We start from the raw sequence: 19,229 nt of genomic DNA on the forward strand, positions 1-19,229 counted from the left end.
CCTTTTGTGTTAGCAACATTGCGAGGGAGCCTCTCTAAGCTGTGCTTGTCCATATTCGTCAGGCACCCGTGTTCACAGTGTGAGTTTTATCTTAGAGACGGCAACAGTGGCGAACCCTGAAGGGAAAAGCTGAAAGGAAAAGAAGAAGAAGAAGAACAGCAGCAGTTTTTGGAGACTTCCTATGAGGGCTCAACTAGCTTGCGGTCTGACAGTAATCACATGCGCCACATGGACAAGTGCAAGCACGAGGCTTTTTCGCTTTTTAGCTGCTTCTTATCAAGGTTGAGCATCACATGAGGGAAGAAGAGCGCCTTGGAGAGCAAGCTTGTTGCCGTGGCAGCAGGTGACGTAAGCCATGTTGAAAGGTCTACATTGACCTGTAGTAGTCACTACTAGACCGTTAGACCTTGTTTACCATCTTAATGTTCCAGGAGGCCGGTCAACATTTGATTTGTTGCAATTTCTAATTACTTTTCCCTATAAGAAAAATTGAATACTAGACATTTACATATGTATAGCTAGAACTAAATCACCAGCTAGCTAGTAGCGCTAGCTAGCTAGATAGATAGATAGATAGATAGATAGATAGATAGATAGATAGATAGATAGATAGATAGATAGATAGATTTGTATTTAGACCATTTTTGAGGGTGATTCAGCACTGAATAATAGCACCCCTGCTGTAGCCTTTGGTGTAGTCATTCCTCATTTTTGTTACACTAGCCTGTTGAATAGGCATAAGGCAGCCTCTTTTGGGAGATTTATTAAAAAATATATCAATGTCTTGGGGGGAACTCAAGAATTATTCTCTTCTGAATTGATTTACAAATCAATTTTCTCAAGTCTGGCTGCTGCAGTGGAGCCCCAGAGCACACCAGCACAATTTAAAGTGTTTTTTTAAAAACATTCCCACTACAGTTTACAAAGGACAGTTTGATTACCTGGAACAAATTAATTCACTACATTATTTCATATGGGTACATTGAGTTTAGTCGTTGGGGTTTTATTATTCTTTCGATAATGAATCACATTTTGGGGTGCTGCAACATGGCTGAAAGCTGGCCAATTTTTGCAAGTGTGCGTATCCTGGAATGTATTTTAGGGGTTCAGAACACAATCCCCCAAAACTGATTATGCAACACCGCCTGGAAGTTTGAACAAAATCCGTTGAAACCAGTTTCACAGAGGAAACAAAATTGGTAATGCATATCTATAATGACAGGACATGCAAAAAAGTCAGAAAGACTGATGCTGGAAGTCGGCCATTTTGGTTTGAGGCAGCTATTTTGGGGTAGCTTCTCCTTTGACAAACTCCTACTAAGGAATTTCACCAAATGAGCTTCAGTCGGATGAAAGCATACTAGACAGATGATGCTAATTTGCCAAGCTTTCTTGCTCATGCTGTCTAATACGGGCGCCACATTTTGATGTCAAAAGTCTCTCTGTAAGAAATGTTTGAAGTTGGAGAAAAAAATCAGCAAAATCACTTTTCTCAATTGACACAAGATTCTATCATGACAAAAAAGTTTCAAAGCCCCATACCTGAAATTGATAAGGTAGTCAACCATTTTAATTAAAAGGTATTCATTTCAGGGCAAATTCTAGGCTTTGTACTTTGATGGACTTCTATTATGGAATTCAGCCAAATGATCCCCCAGTCGGAAGCTATCAGTATCCTAGTCAGTCTGTTGGACTGTGATAAATTGGCAAGTTTCAAATGATTATGCCAGTTTCCTGGTCATGGAAAGTTCGAAAAAATTTCAGCCCCTGACACCATTTCGCCGAGTGGCACAAATTTGGGCGGTCATGCCTATAATAATAGGGCACAGGAAAAAGTCTCAACTACGATCATGTTGGAACTGAAAAGAAAGTGAACCATTTTGGTTTGAAGCAGCTATTTGGGAGCAATTTTTAGGGCTCGTACATTGACAGACTCTAACAAGGGAATTTGCCCAGAAAAACACAAAGTCAGTAACAGTAACTCTTTGGTCCAGCGCGCGTGTTGTGTATCAAGTCAATTTGCTGTCAGGTGCTTTAACCTTTGAGTAGTCTTCTCTCGGGACTGGGCTCACCTCCGACCTGTATTTTTGGAATCTGCAGCTCATATAAGCCCTCGCTCACATTAGAGGATTGTCTCCTCCACTTCTGAGATCGGGTCAATCCTCCAGGGAGGGTCGAGTGGGGGAAGGCCTCATCAAGCTGGGCCAACGTGAAATGAAGTCATGAATTATTCATAAGGAGCAGGAGAGCTCCGACTCATATTAATGATTTATTTTGCTCTCATTTCCAGAACAAAGTCCTCAGTATTGACGGACTCAAGGTGAAGCTGCAGGTACGACCTTTTAATTTGGACAATCATTTGCAACATGACATCATTACATTGGGCTAATAGAGAATTATCAGTCAAACATGAAACATCATTTGGTGAAGCAGCATGTGGCTCACTGTGCAAGGTTTTATAGTCGTACCTTGAGATCCATATCTACCCATGGAAATGAATGGAATGTTAGTAATCTGTTCTAGCCGCTTTCTAAAAAAGCACTTAAGTTTTTTAAAGCACCAGTATAATACAGTCATGCAGAAAAAAAAGAAGAGTTTCACAACTACTGTAAGAGACTCAGAAAGCTTCAGTAATATTAATCGTTTTTCGTTGAGGATAAATCATATATGCATGTGAATATTGCCAGTGTACATGAGGTCTTTGTGATCCAATATTTGTTGTTTAAAGTGTTATAACACGTCACATACTGTAGATGCTACTCGTTAGCCGGTCCATGCTGTTTCCCATTAAGTGTTAGTATTAGGCTAGCGTATCTCAGTCATTGCGCTTTACTCAAAGTTCCCTAAAGATAATTAATGGGGTTAATTTCTCCTCTTTTATAGCACACTGCCACTCTTTCGGATGACTTCACGCCATTGTTGTACATGCTCAACATTTTCAGCAGCAAGTCATTAACTGAATTATATTGTTTGGTGGCTGAAGGAGGACTGTACACGATGTGTGTGTGGGCGAGCGCTCTGTTATGCACTTTAATTGGCTCTCCATCACTTCAGAAGGAGAGTTGTTGTTTTTTTCACCCCCTCGTTTTAATTTTCCGTCGTGTTAACAGCACGTCCCGTGGGTGTGGACAACCTTGAATAGGGAGCGAACAAATACAAATAAATACTGTACTGTATGTATGATTACAGCAGAGGGAAGGAACATTAGTCTAACTCTGACACTTCCTAATACAATTTTTTTTATTCACTTCTGTGACACTGGACATTTCATTCACTTTTGGTACAGCTAACAATGAAAAAATAAAATAAAATAATCGCTGCTACACAATCTAGCAACTAAATGACGTCACTGTAGATTTGAGCATTTTCACCAATTTCAACGGCAAATGAGCAATTTCACGGGCTGCACTCATCGTATGCTTATCATCAATTGAATCTCAATGCAGACTGCGCCAACAGAAAAGTCCATTAAGGGTCGACAGAAAGCTTCCTTATCATTCTCCTCACTGTCTCCGCAGATTTGGGACACGGCCGGCCAGGAGAGGTTCCGCAGTGTCACCCACGCTTACTACCGAGACGCCCACGGTGAGACGAAATTGCTGTGTGTTTGGTTTTGATAGACTTTGAGACATTCTGTCATGAATTCCTCATTTTCGTCCTGGTGCCCAAATAAAGTAGAAGAGTTACATAAAAGTTAATTCCCTGATCTGCTTATCCTCACTCGGATGTTAATATTAATAATATTTGGAATTTTCCAATTCAAAGCATTTTATAGTGAGTATCAGGTTCATGTTTCCAATAATAGCACATATATATTTTATTTAAATGTAAATTGACTTTATTCTTAATCATCTCTATTTTGTTGGTACATCTGTGTTTTAGCTTTGCTTCTGCTCTATGACGTCACCAACAAAACATCCTTTGACAACATTCAGGTGAGTTGATTTTCTATCACCATGACAGTGATCAGGCCGCTCTAAACACTTGTGATATTGCTCAAAGAAGTATGTCCAGGATTTGCTCATGTGAGTGGCAGAAAAGATACACAAAGATTAAAAAAATACATTTATTGTAACAAAAATATTTGAACTACAGTGGTTGACAAAAATGACAAAATCTTGGCAAAATCTTGGAAAAAGTCTATAATAGACAAAAATCTAGCTGAAATAAAAAAAATTAAAAACATACAAAAATGACAATAGATGACAAAAAATATGAACGATTTAAAAAAAAAATCTTGGATAAAATACTAAACAAATACAAACATATGAAAGGAAAAAATCATGAATACATAATACAAAAAAATACAAAAATAATATTGGATGAGAAAATACAAAAATATTAGACAAAAAAGAAAAAACATAAAAACTAAGCTTGCTTGGCTAAGTCAGACGATAAAATGAGAGTGAAGGTGACCCAGTTGGGCTTTCTCCATCTTGATGGAATACTTCATGCTAGACGTGTGTCCTCATTAGTCTTCGCCAGTGAGTCAGCGTCAAGCGCTAGCATGAATAATGTGGACGCTTCTTAGGAGTTAATCTTTTAAAGAACTGTCAACATAGTGGTCTCATATAAAAAGTTTGAATCAAACACTGAAGTCTCCTATTACATGTTTTACCTTTTAACGGAATGTCTGTAAATCCATAAATCCTTCAATTACATTTTCCATTGAGATTCAGACCTATTTTATCTTCAGTAATGTTACTGAACCCTCTTCCTCAAAAATACCATACATAAGTATGGATAGAAATGTATGACCACTTCAACCATCTTATATCTCACAATATTGCTTGGAAAAATACTGAATATAAATAAATGAATACTGAAAATAAATAAATAGGAAATTATTTTCAATACTATTCTCAATTACAGTTTTGTCAAATACTTCAAAAAGAACATGTTGCTCTGTTGTTTATTGTGACTGTGACTGAAAATAAAATATTTTGATTACTTTTTTTAAATCTAAAAAGAAATGGAAACAATTTGAAAAGTATTTGACAAAATAACTAAATATTGGAAAAATATTACAACAAAAGTAAAAACATTTTGAAAATACTTTGTATAAGATTACACATGATGTTACCACTTAAATTTAGCATGTGTTTATTCCCGTCGTGAGGCGGGTGACAAACACATTCCATGATGAACAATGAAGGTTATAAGAGCCAAAAAGCATTCATTACAGCCGCGTATTTGATTTCCTTCATAATAAGAAGACAAGATTGGGTGCATATACAACAGGAATGACTGTATCGAACCTTTGGACTTCTTGGACTGTTTTCGCCTTTGGATTTTTGTCATTACATTTATATCTATCATATAAATTGCACTAAAAGCTGTTAAACCTTGTCTCACATCATCATCTACACAGTATACTGTATATTAGTACAGACTCTAGTTATTAGTCTCTCTTATGGAATGAGCATATAAATCCATCAAGGAGTAATGATCTGTTAAACTTTTGGGTCCATCTCTCTAAGGCACTGACAAATACTCAAAAATAATGGGAAAGTCAAGGCAATCGAAGAAGGAGAAATGCAGAATTAAAAAAGCTTTTTGGGGCCATTTATTTTTATTAATTTTTTTCTCTGGAGAGCTCAGTATTGTTCATTCGGTAATTTTACCAATTTGACATGTCATCATCATTGCTCTCTTTTTTTATTGTATTTTTTTTATTTTTTTATTATTATTTTGAATGTGGGTGAGTATGTGCATGTATGTGCATGTGTATGTGTGTGCATGTGCAAATCCCATACACCTAAACCGAATACTTCAGAATCCAGCTAGAGTTGTGAGGTTGTCAGGAGACCCGAGGAAGGATCAAAGAAAATAAAGGAAAGTGAAATCCAGCACTGACCAGACATTACCTACTACCCACCGGGTCACCAACCAGAATCTTTCGCCAACACCAGAAACATCTAAATTCCAACAAATTAGGGAAACCTCAAGAGACCAAAGGAGAGACTGAGGAAAGGAAGGAAGGCCAGATGAAGCAGAGTGAGATCCACAGACACCAGCCTCCACCGATACAGCGACCAGAGGAAGAAGCAGATTGTGGTTGAGTTTCGATAGATGCTGGTGTGGTGGATCTGGCACGCATGAAAATCTCCACCAAAGAGGGGAGCTGTAGACCCCGGCCAGGACAGAGCAAGCGCAACACCTCAGGGCCCCCCAGGCCACGTCAGCTGTTGGTCTAATTCATAGTTAAGATATTAGTGATGCACGATAACTGTTTTTTCCCAACGTTAACTTTTTTTTGGGGGGGGGGTTACAAATATATCTGTTGTTGCAGCTTAAAAGAATAAAGGGTCATTGAAGGATAAGTTTGTCCGATGATGCCCAGTTTATGAATTATGAGGTGCGACTAAAAATAATCAATTTGGGACTTTTATTTTGAAATACATTTCAAGATAGGAGTTTGTATCATCCACAAGACAGCAAAAAACCCATGGGAGCAGCTATCAGGTTTGTCTTGCAACTATGTAAATAAGTTACCCTTTTAGGAACTGGTACGTTGTGGTCATATTTTATTAAAACTTTACTTGTATGGCTAGCTAGCTTGTTTTGTGCAGATGACTAGTTGTTAAGCCTCATGACTTAAGTTGAAAATATTATGTGGTGTGATAAATCTGTCATGTTTATTTTCAGTCTTGTTTACTCCCTGTCATGTTTAGCTTCTGTTTTCCTTGTGTTTTCCCCTTGTCTTGTCATTTCCTGTTTTATTGTGAAAAGTCTGACTCCTCTCGTTTCAGGTCACTTGCCCTTCCTTGTTTGGTGTCTTTGTCAACCCTGATCCCTGATTGTTTCCACCTGTGTCCCCATTACCCTCATGTGTCATCCAATCAGTGCCCTCAGCCAGGTGTGTCTTGTTATGTCATTGGTGTTGGTGTATTTAGTCAGGTGTCTCCCCCCTGTCTGTGTCGGTTCATTGTTGCTGTTTGTCTTTACCTCCACGTCATGCTGCCCGGTTTTGCCCCTCGTCATTTACCTTGTCATGCTGTTTGTTTTTCCTAAGTTGTTTCACCATGTTTTGCTTCATGTTTTGTTAGATCAGTTTTATTTTGTACTTTTGAAGATCCTTTTTTGAATAGAAATTAAATCCTTCTTGTGGACTACACCTCTGCCTCCTCGCTCTGCCTTCCCGCATCTGGGTCCTAAAGCCCCCACCTTACTGACAAAATCATCAAATTAGGTGTCCCAATTGTAGATGATAGTAAAAGTAGAGCTGATAGACTGCTTGGTTGAAATCATTATATGCCAATTGCCCAAAAACAATCTCTCGAAGTAAATAAAAAGAAGAAAAAGATTGCAGAGCAAAAAAATGTAAGACTTCAAAAGAGAGTAATGTTTTGTTTTGTTATTTTCTACCCATACAGAGGAGGCACATGTTAAAATAGTTTGAATGTATGGCATCTTGTATCTGAGTGTCAAGTATCAAGTGTCAAGTCCTCTTTTTTAGGAAATGAAAATATGGTCACCCTGCGATACGTTGTACAATCGCCTGCCGACACACCAATTTGTAATTGGTGTGTGCGTCTAAATTTGCGACTGCCTGCCTACCCAAACCTAGAGCTCACTGCATGTCACTGATAAACACATGCATTAATTAGCCTGCCCCCTCAGATGCTCGGCTCCACAGCGGTGGCATCATTCTCTAAATGAGCAGCACCAACTCCCATCGGTTTCCAAACAAAACAAAAAATACAAATTACATGTGACTGCAACTCTAAGAAAAAAACAACAACTCTAACAGCAATGTTGTCAATTACCAACTGAAGCAAATGAGTCAATGCTGCAATCTGTCTGTTGTTTTTTTTTTTTACTTTACGTGCAGCTTTTTTAAATATTTTTCGAGCACAAAAACATATATTCTAAATACAAAGACTAAATTGCTCCCTCATTGGACTGTCAGGGGTATTCCTAAGAACATCAAAGGGTTGTGGTCCGTATATATGTTTTCAGTCTTTTTTCCTTCTTCTTTTTTTTTACTGTGTTGAAACTGAGTTAATTGTTGTCCTTGTTTTTTAATATATTTTTTGTCTAGTGTGGTATGATGGATTTCCCTTTTTTGTTGTATTTTGTATGTGAGACCCCTCGCAGACAAGATGTTGCATCTCAAGTGGTTGCTTAAATAATTTATAACATCCATGCAAAGAGTGGGATTCTGGTTTGGTTATTTTGCAGACAATGAAACAGAACTAGGATTTGTTGGGCTCGGCCTTGGGTACCAAAATGAAGGACGAGAAGAGTGATGCCATTTTATTTATTTTTATCATCTTGTCCACTTTTCTTATAAAAGACCATTTCGCAGGGTTGACCCTTTTTGCACGTTTCAATAGATTTGCATCCCTGATCAAAATGTCCCAGAACATTTATCTTGGACAGAATATCTAAAATACTCTTAAACTCATTCAAGAGAATCGCTATGTCCCTTCCTTTCGATCAAAGGCAAGAATATTGAACCTTTTTAATCAATTATCCTGAGTGATTATCTTGTGGTGTGTTCAGAGTGACTTTTCATGCCCGATCACTCTCCACTTTCATTGAGGTACGTAGCAGCTCTCTCATGCATACGTTTGACTTACTCCCAACAGCTCTGATTCTTCCAGTCATCAAAATCCTTTACATGCCGAGATTTACACCAAACTCTGTTGCTCTTGTGCAAACTCTACATGAGTTTGTGTCTTACCCTTTCTCACCCTTATAAACTGCTGTCTATAAGCCTCTGGCATCATTTCACATACCTGGAGGATGGCCCGTTTCATAATGTTTACGTTTCGCAAACAGACAAAGAAGCTTAACACTCTGAACTTTTCCTACCAAAACAACAGCCTTAACTCCACAAACCATTTTAATGTTTCAACCGCCCGCTCGAAAAGTACAAAATATTCATCCGCCTCTTTGTGGTTCCAGTCTGCTATTACGAGCAAGCTCAAACTCTTTCGACCCAAGTGGTTGAGTCAACTTGAGTTCTTCAAGCTCAGGTTCCTTTATCTTATCCTTTCTTTAGCTTTCCTTCATTTTTTTTTTACCGTTCTATTTCTTTCAAACTTAGCACAGTTTTCTGTTTAAACTACTTCTATCATATTTAAATGCAAATATACACATGCTCCTTCAAAGTACGTAGCTCGTTAGATGACCTGCACACGTCACTGGGGACAATCAGTATGTAACTTACAGATCCATGTGCACGTCAAGTTATTTAAAGCGTGACATATATTTGAGGGCTCATGGGTGGGTGTGTCAGAAGCCTAGACGGTAGAATCGCTGCACCTTGAACATACTGTACGCGAGAAAGGCGCGGAAGATATTGAATGGGAGCAGCAAGACAAAGAGAAACAAGCACAACTCAAATTAAAACAACAAAAGGTTAGAACAGTTTTTTGTGGCAAATGGACTCGAAAAGTCGAAGGCAGCGTTTTTGACAGTGGTTGGTAAGAAGAACCACACACTGTGTCAAGCTCCTGCGCACACATTTTGTGCCAAAGACAAACTTTATTGCAGAAAGATACAAGTTCAACACAAGAAATCAGCGAGATAATCAGTCTACGAGTGCGTATATGGCTAACTTAAGGAAGCTAGCAGCAACCTGACACTGGCTACAGCATATGACGTGGGGCTCGCTTATGAAGTAGCTAAACAAAATGCGCAGCAGTGGTCACAAAAGCCATTCAAAGCTAATGTCATCTCCAAGACGAAGGCTACAAAAAAAAAAGTAGCGAGGGAGAGACCATGTTACAGGTGTGCTGATCACGGACATGGACCAGCCAACTGTCGATTCAAAGATACAGAGTGTCACACATGCAAAAAGAAGGGACAGTTTGCCGATCCTCACAGGGAAGCAAAAAGGAAAAGGATCCACAGACCAAATGGATGAAACACCTAGATCAGGGGTGCTCAAGTTCGGTCCTCGAGAGCCCCTATCCAGCCTGTTTTCCATGTTTCCCTCCTGCAGCACAGCTGAATCTAATGATCAGCTAATCAGCAACCTTTGCGGAAGCCTGATAACGATCCTGATCATGAATCAGCTGTGTTAGTGGAGAGAAACATGGAAAACAGGCTGGATAGGGGCTCTCGAGGACCGAACTTCAGCACCCCTGACCTAGATGTTGGAGACAAGCCGCGTGATAAAGAAAAGTGGGGCAAGACCGGGACCCGGAGCTCCAGAACGTCGGTTCTTGGCCCTCCAGACATCGACTTAGATTTTCGTTTGATCATCAACCTGCAGATCCAGGAATGAGACCTCCCCGCCTCCAGCTGAAGGAGGAACACGGCAAACCAAGGAAGGTTTTTTTCACAGAGTACCGAGCAGGTAACGTCAAGGACATTGAACTGTTCTCGGTTGCAGCTGGAGTAGCGGACATCGACTCAGATGTAAAACTTTTCTTTGTATATCTAAGGGTCAATGAAAAACGTATAAAAATGGAAGCTGATACAGGAGCAGTTGTGTCAGTATTTTTGGAAAGGTTGTACAAACGCAGATTCAGGAAGCAGAAATGAATGCCTACTAACTGTGTGTTGAGAAGCTACAGTAAGTAACTGAGAGGAAGTATCTCTGTTACGGTGAAATGCAATGGAGTCTCCCGGGTACTTAAACTGCTCGTGGTCAAGGGAAATGGTCCAGCCTTATTGGAAGAGACCGGATGAAAAAACGAAAACTGAATTGGTCTTCTCCTCCGTGAGTCATCACCTTATCGTGGTAGAGGGGTTTGTGTGTCCCAATGAGCCTCGGAGCTAAGTTGTCTGGGGCTTCATGCCCCTGGTAGGGTCACCCATGGCAACCAGGTCCTAGGTGAGGGACCAGACAAAGCATGGCTCGAAAAGACCGCTATGATGAACGTCGATTTTAATTTGAATAATTACATTTTTCGTTGTTCACGAGGCTGAATAAAACAAGCAACCACTTTCTTCTCCTTCACACTTGTTGTAAAAGGTGAATTCAGTTTAAAATTCCTCCTTGCAGTTAAAAATGTCCAAACAGTGAGAGCAAACCAAAATCAGAGTCGACATTATCGCACTTTATAATCCCGGATGGTCTCTGGAGCAAATAGGCTGTGGTGGGCTAAAACGTTTGAATAGGCACTGTATATAGCAATGCCCCTCAAAATACAGAATAAAAGAGACCGTGGGAGGCGCAGATTGGCTATTCATCATTCTTTTGGGCACACATTCAGTGTGCAACAGCGAGGAGCAACAAGCAGCGACTCAAATACCACTCCAGTCATCTTCTCCCCTCATGCCCTCTTTGTATCATTTTCCCAATTCATCAGGTCGTTTGTATACACACATTCAGTCTGCGGACGATGAATGAATGCCACTATTCAGTATGTTCTTATTATTCTTTTGTGACAGAAGGCATCGAGATTCCTATGTAGATGATTACGTGGCAGACTTTGCGTTGTTCTTATTATTCTTCGGCCATTTTGAGAGATTTCCTGCACTCAAAACTGCTTTTTTTGAAAGTTCAGCCCCTGAGTCCAGTTTCACTTAGCAACGTGAAATTTGGTAGTCACGTCTATTATGAGCAGACCCACATAAACATCTCAAGAATCCATGCCCAAAAAGACACAGGATGTCTGCCATTTTGGTTTGAAGAGTCTATTTTACAGTCTTGTTAACAGGTACTGTAATGTACACTGCTGCAATAGTAGAAAGCAAAAACCTAAATCCAAACGGCCTTTTTAATAACCTTCTAAAACTTTATTTACCTTTTCCAGCCTAAAATAAATTGGGTTCTGTAGAAAAATAAAGGAAGACTGCGAGTGAACTCTTATTATACACGACCGAGTGCAGATTTTCAAAGCCCATCAGTCATCCAGACACGCGTCACACACTTTGCCAGCGCCTGCAAATCTGCTTACAAAGCTGTCAGTGTTCTTTTTGTTGTTCTTTTTGATGATGCCTTGCACAAGAAAACGTTAATGATAGGCCTGGGTTTTAAAAAATGGATATATCGATATCAAATCGATATTCCTTTTCATAGCCCAATATGAGGCCAGTGTTTTTGCCACTTTAGTTACACAGTGCTGTGGTTGTAATCGATTTCAATTATTCTTTATTGTTTTGATTAGGTCATGTTCAGTAAAACATACATGATTAATGGAACTGCATTGGATTCAATTTTAAATGTATATATATGGGGGGGTCATACTAATGCACCAAGTAAGAGCAAGAAGTTTCTACTATTTGCGGCATTGGTACTTCTGAGAATGTCTTCCATATATAAGTAAAATTGGTACTGCATGAAATCCTTAACTGAATCTAAAATCAATGTGAAACGTGAAAAGAGTCAAATCGATTTTAAAAATCTGAGTGAATACTCAGCCCTAGTCAATGAACTTTTTAATACATAAAATGCTGCTTAGCACCACAAAAGAAGACAACACATTCCACAGAAATCCATCACTTACAAAAGTCGGAAGTCCTTAGCATATACCCCATAGTTTTTAGATAATAGTTTCAAATAGGAATGTCCCAATCACACTTTTTTGGACCCGAGTCCGAGTCACCTCATTTTTAGATCGGCTGATTCCGAGTGCCGATCCAATAGCTCGGCATGTTATGAAGGAGAACTTTTTTTAATTTTTATTAATATATAAAAAAATAAAATAAACAAATCTACCCCAACACCTTTTATATAGTGAGTGGACAGTGGTTAAACTAAGTAAAACATTTAAACCCTCTTTTTTTGGCACATCTAGGAGTTACTCAAAGGGCTATTATTAACCAGTATATTAATTTTGCACAAGAGCTTTGTTTTTGAGGACCTACTGTAGCCATTTTAAAGCATGCTACGTAACACAAATTGATGGGCTAACCTAATGTTGTTTTACTTTAGGAAGAAAATATACAGTATATATGTGCGTGAAAAAAGGCCAATTTCACAACAAACAAAAGGCTGCATTTGAAGAATGAGCAAGCGAAATGTATTTAATCTTACCATATCCTGACGTTGGGTCTGGACTTGCACCAGGCTAGACTGCCGGCCCGGGCGGGATTTGGCGAGCCCGGTAAGGACGTCCAACCCTCCGGATTCACGATAGGCTAGGCTAGGCGCCAGGCTCCCTTTGAAGGGCATTCGGAGTCGATGGCGCGCGCGCTGCAGCTGAATTTGCGGGGAGGAAACGAAGCGCGCCCACTGCTGGATCCTCGGGGATGGCACGAAGCACGTCCAGTCGCCAGGGCCTAATGGTGGCGGGGCTGACCCGTCGGTGAAGTGCAGCGCGGCAGTGGGGAAGCAACACATCTACTGTATATCCTTTCCGCCACACAAAATACTCACTTTGCACGGCTTTCCACTTTAGCGATGATAACTTATTATCATCTACTTCCAAATACCTCAGTGCTATATTCTAGTTTAGCGCCGCTGCTCGATGGCATTAATAGTATCACTGTAGCAAAGTGACGCCATCCCGCACGCTAAGCTGTGTAGAAATATGAAGTTTCACTCTGTGCCACCGCGCAACTCCATGTTTAACTCTTTTACTGCCAAAGACGTTTAATAACGTTCTGCAAAAACCTACGGAGGAGCGCCAAAGACGTTAAAAGTTTTTTTTTTCTTTTTTTTTTGAAACGGGTGCAGGGAAGCCTTGCGGAGCTGTGCTGAAAGTTTCAAGCAGGTCTAGTGAGCCTAATGACTATTTTTGGCCCCTAGAGGGCAGCGATGACTCTCTTTTGACAAGATCGGGTGGGCGTCAGCAGAAGACGTGAGGCGGGGCTAGAGTGTTGAGGGGACAATGGCTGAAGAAGCCATAATGGCGGTTGCAAGCAGCTCACGCTAGAGACATTTTTTTCAAAGACGAAAAGCATCGAGCAACGATAAAGAGCACATTGATGACGACGATGATCATCATCGATGATGATGATGATGATGGTGACTCCGTGGTTGGAAGCATTGACGCGGCAGTAGAATACGTTAGGCGGAGCTAGATGGAGGAGGAAGCGGACAATGTTGCAAGCAGCTCACAGTTGGGAATTTTCAACGCTAAAGAGCACATTGATGACGACAATGATCATCATCGATGATGATGATGATGGTGACTCCGAGGTTGACGGCGAAGTTGGAAGCGTTGACGCGGCGGCTATGACGACGTCATAAAGGTTCACGGGCTGGCGATGCTGACACCGGAAAACGCGGAGCACAACCGAGCACGCTCAGGCGGACGTTCAATCGGAAGAATGCCCCGAGTCCAATGCATATTCATCGGAGGAGTGTGTACAGTCTGCTACTTGCTATTTATTCCCCGGAAAAAAAGGCCGTCAAGAAAGTGTAACGTCTGCACGCGAAACGGACAATGAAAGTGAAAGTAATCTGTTGTGCGAATCCTGCTCCCTCTCCTTGCACGCAGGAGAGCGTTACAAAAAGAAAAACTGTATTTGAAACATCCACATAATTGTAAGTAGTACCACAGTTGCACACATTTGTAAATAGTTTGCGAAATTGTTTTGTCAAATTGTTACACTGTTGAATGGAAATAAACGTATTTTGCAATCTAAAAACACTTTTTCATTGTTGGTGGTGGTGTATTACAGAAGTAAAGCACTATTTAGGTGTTTGTGGCATCATTCATGGACAAAAAGAAGTGTACAATTCACTAGAGTGCATGAAATAACATCGTTTCACAAAAAGCTCTTTTTCTCCGTTTTTTGTTTCAAAACAGCATTTCGGTGAAACTAACCATTTTCTATTGTTGATTACTGAAGAACGGAATATGGTAGAAACAAACTTTTTTTTCTGATGAAAGATGAGAGTTCAATCTTTCATTTGGTAGTATGTGTGTTTCCATAGTCCAAACACAACATTTTCTGTGGACCTTGAAAGATCAGTCAAAATGCTTAAATCGGCTGGCACTGGCGACATGCCGTTTCTGAAAACGTCTGGCAGTCAAAGAGTTAATAAAAAGTTATAAAAAATAACCTCATTTATTTATCCGAGTCCTGAATCGGGAGACAACGTCCGACTCCGATTGAGTCAGCAACCACGTGATCGAGCCCGATTTCCGATCACGTGCTCGGATCGGGACATCCCTAGTTTCAAACTCTTCGTGTCATTTTTACTGCGGTAAATGACTTGAGAGGCAGGTTATATTTAACAACAAACGCAACCAGCTGTAATCTAACAATTTGATTCTCAAATCGATCAGTATGTGTCCTACCCCACATAAGTATAATGTTTATGGATGGTACTGCACATTTTGTTCCAGCCAGGCCACAGTGTGAATGTTTTGTCTATCAAATAGCGTCACTCTGTCGCGGCGCTTCAAACTCCTCTCATGGGAGAAGTCCTACTTTTTCTTCCAGCTCCTGTGGGTGACATCAGCCTTTTTCTTCCCCAGAAGCAAACGTCTCTCCTGTCTTCCTCCCTCTAATACTCTGATCAAAGCTTTCAGTCATTCTCAGCCAATCCCTTAGATAGATGTGGAACACAGGTGACGTGACACGATACTCAGCTAAAGTCCTGATTTCAGTTTTTTTTTTTTTTTTTTTTTAGTTTTACAAAATGTTCTTTTTTTAATTTACAAAATAAGATGCCAAATGCTTTAGAGAAGTTTCGATGTTTAAAATGAGAAACATAGCAAATCCAACAAAGAGTTCAATTGCCTAAACACAATTTTTAGCAAACACATTGGTATATTTATTAAACTTGTGACAGTACGCTAAAAATGACCTGGGCAATGATGTAATTAGGCAAACGATACGAGAACTCCTCTGTGGTCCTCGTAGTCTTTAACAGAATCCATTTTCAACCCACTTCCTTTTGGATATTTCTATTATTTGCTCTTTTTGGTTTGTTTAACTGAACATTTGTCAACAGTGTTGCTCTTGAATAAAACATGAGCTCAAGCCAGTCACTTGAGCCAAGCCACAGATAAATATTGCAATTACTTGAAAACGTCATTTTAATCTTGTTGAAACCAGAATAATAATTCGTTCTCAATTACCATTTTAGCTCGTCGTAATCGTATCGTGTATTTCCGTGGCATTTATATTCATTAAATTTCTCTTGCAAAAAGGCATTCTGTTCTGCTGACACTATGCACTCATATAATAATAATAACAATACTTAACGGAGTGCTATTTGTTTTCATTTGACTTACATTAAAGCAAACATCATCACTCACCCACAACAGCTTGATAATAAGTTATCATGAAATCAATGGCGGCATTTATATGAAGTGAGCCGAGGAAGATGCCAGAGTGTGCTATAAACAGCTCAATGATCTCATTACAAGCCACGTGGCATCAGCATAGATGAGAGAAGCTGTCAATTCAAAGAGATTTTGTTCACGCTGAGGAGATGCCGTGATGCTAAATGGAAGGTTGGGGATGAGCCAATATCACAGCCAATCAGCTTCCAGACTTCTGTTAGCTCCTCCCACTGCCTCTAATTCCAACCCTACTTTTGATTTAGCATTTTCTTGGACTCGTAAACAAAGATCTCCAATCAAGTTGTTGTTTTTTATGCTCCCCTGATCAACCGTCCATTGTAAACTTTTGCCCTGCACTGGCAGCAGTGTCATCTCACCTGTTCATTTAACATGCCCTTTGGCATGTGGGTGACCTGTGCAGAATCCAGACAGCACGGCATCGCCAGGTTTAATTAAGCTTACAGTTTGTGTCGAGGTGCACAAACGGCTCTGCAAGCACTGCCAAACACAAGCCAGATTGATCGCTGGCCCTCCTGTTCGGAACGGACATAATAAGAATGATGCTGTTATGAGAGGCATTTAATTAATGGGTCAATTCAAGGTAGGGTTCTAAGTTATGGATATGATTTTAAGCCAGGGTTGGGGTCTCAAGTTGGGGGTAGTGTTTGACTCGAAATCACAAAGTAACCTCAATACTGGCCTTTTAAAAAATATACAGTATATACTGTATATCCCAAATATGCGTCTTTTGTCAACTCTTTTGTTTCCTCTCCAGGCTTGGCTGACTGAGATCCACGAGTACGCACAACAGGATGTGGTGCTCATGCTACTCGGGAACAAGGCAAGAATCTAAACATACATGACTTGAGCTGTCTCAATGACTTTATGAAATGACATTAAACTGTTTTAGGATCAGTGATTGTGGAATAAAGTATTTACAGGCGTATTGGGGCCACGTAGAAATATATATTTTCTGGAGTGTGGGGGCAATATTTTGAGAGAGAAAAACGCGTGAATTTGTGAGAGAAAAAACTTACGAGAAATACACATAGCGTACTACTCGGATCTTTGTGCCAATACTTTTCGGTCGGGTTTTCAAATAATCCATCCATTTTCTTAACCGCTTGTCCTCACAAGGGTCGCGGGGGTTGCTGGAGCCTATCCCAGCTGGCTTCGGGCAGTAGGCGGGGTACTCCCTGAACTGGTTGCCAGCCAATTGCAGGGCAGGGGGTTTCAAATAAGGAGATAGTAATTGCTCTAGCAGAGATTAACCATATGATGTTAAATTTGCTCTTTGAAGTGTTTGGGTACCGCCAGCGACGAAAGACGCCTTGCACTGCGAAGGTCCACACCCTGAGATTAAGCATTTAAATTAATTTGTCAAAATGTATATTTACTTGTACATTTATGTTTCCAGAATTATTATTTACATATTCGTACATTTAGCTATTTTTTGTACAAGTAGCTAAATTGATGTGTCGAATCTGTTGCTCTCTGTCATTCACTTGCATTTACCTAATGTATGCTAGCTTCTGATTGGTTAGTGTTCGTCAGCTGATAGGGGATCAGGAAGTGTTGTCGCTCTAGCTGCCATGAATGACGAGTAAACTTTAAATTAAGAATGTATCCGTCTCCATCCTGCCTTTTCATTTTATAAACAGTGTCCCATTAACCACCAATGAATCCTCACATTAGACTATTTCTCATAAGTTCCCAAGTTTTTTTCTCACAAATCTACCATTTTATAAAGTTGCCACTTTATAAAGTCGTAAATTAAGAGTTTTTGTCTCACAAAGTTTTTATTCTCGGAATATTGCCCCCATCCTGTAAAAACTCTATATTTATAAGTAGCCCTAATACACCGCTGTATATTAGTATAGGCAATTGTTTATATTTTTAGAATGTGTGCGTTACTCATTCTTATTCTATTTTATCTTATCCGTGTGGGATTACTGTATTCCCCAATTTTTTAATCCATTTCTAGCACAGACACACACCTCCCACCAACTCTGTCAGCGCACCAACTCATTTGCAAATATCACTGATTACACATCACGTTGTTATTTTGCATGCCTCCCTCACAGCAGAGCAGAACAGATGGTTGACCAACCTCCCTGTCAGCCCTTAAATTAGCATCCCGACAGCTACTTAAACTCACTATTACCTGGACGCCAACAGCAGCCGCGATGTAAACTGTGGACAAAAGAGCAAGCGGCTCTGCACAGCTGGCGGGTGCGCATATGTGGACTCGCTAGTGACGTCCGTGTTGTCTTCGCCAGGCGGATGCCACTCATGAGCGGGTGGTGAAGAGAGAGGACGGCGAGAGGCTTGCAAAGGTGAGGGATTTGCTAGCCATCTTCCCTAAAAAGTCATGACTCAATTAACTCATTCACTGCCATTGACGGCTATAAACGTCAAAAATTCATTTGAACTATTTCTATGAGTTTAACATTTTTTCCACTTCTGTTAACAAGAGTATGAAAATGTACATTTAGAACAGATATAAAATTTGTGATCAATCGTGCGTTAACTAGTGAAATCATGCGATTAATTACAATTAAAAAATGTAATCGCCTGACGAGATGATTATTACAAATTAGGGGCGTCAGGCGAATTTTTTTTACTCGAATTTTTACTCGTAATTAATCGCATGACTTTAATAGTTAACTCACAATTAATCACAAATTTTATATCTGTTTTAAATGTACAATAAAAAAATCTAGGTTTTCATACTCTTGTTAACTAAAGCAGAAAAAAAAAAATTAACTAATAGAAATAGTTCAAATTATTTTTTTTACGTCTATAACCGTCAATGGCAGTGAATGAGTTAAACAGGGGGTTAAAATTAGGGCTAGAATTCCAAATAAGGGTTAAGGCTTCAGGGCAGCACGGTGGATGACTGGTTAGCACGTCCGCCTCCCAGTGCAGAGGACGTGAGATCGAGTCCGGGCTTCGGCCTTCCTGGGTGGAGTTTGCATGTTCTCCCCGTGCTTGCGTGGGTTTTCACCGGGTACTCCGGTTTCCTCCCACATTCCAAAGACATGCATGGCAGGTTAATTGAACACTCCAAATTGTCCATAG

General features: G+C 40.1%; 1 protein-coding gene across 2 annotated transcripts in view; it reads left to right on the top strand.

Moving 5' to 3' along the window:
* The window catches only part of LOC144044467 (ras-related protein Rab-26-like), a 44,636-nt gene that overhangs the window by 22,989 nt on the left and 2,418 nt on the right, over positions 1–19,229 (top strand). Inside the window, exons 3-7 of one of the 2 annotated variants that reach the window (XR_013291277.1) lie at positions 2,291–2,332; positions 3,519–3,585; positions 3,883–3,935; positions 16,924–16,989; positions 18,327–18,484. Coding sequence is in view for 1 of the 2 variants with exons in the window: in XM_077558899.1 (XP_077415025.1) it covers positions 2,291–2,332; positions 3,519–3,585; positions 3,883–3,935; positions 16,924–16,989; positions 18,428–18,484 (285 nt within the window). In the remaining variant the exon portion in view is untranslated. The remainder of the gene's footprint in view (positions 1–2,290; positions 2,333–3,518; positions 3,586–3,882; positions 3,936–16,923; positions 16,990–18,326; positions 18,485–19,229) is intronic. The other variant, XM_077558899.1, reaches the window with a different exon arrangement.

The sequence above is a fragment of the Vanacampus margaritifer genome, chromosome 2 (genome assembly GCF_051991255.1).
Source record: "Vanacampus margaritifer isolate UIUO_Vmar chromosome 2, RoL_Vmar_1.0, whole genome shotgun sequence".
Classification (NCBI taxonomy): domain Eukaryota; kingdom Metazoa; phylum Chordata; class Actinopteri; order Syngnathiformes; family Syngnathidae; genus Vanacampus; species Vanacampus margaritifer.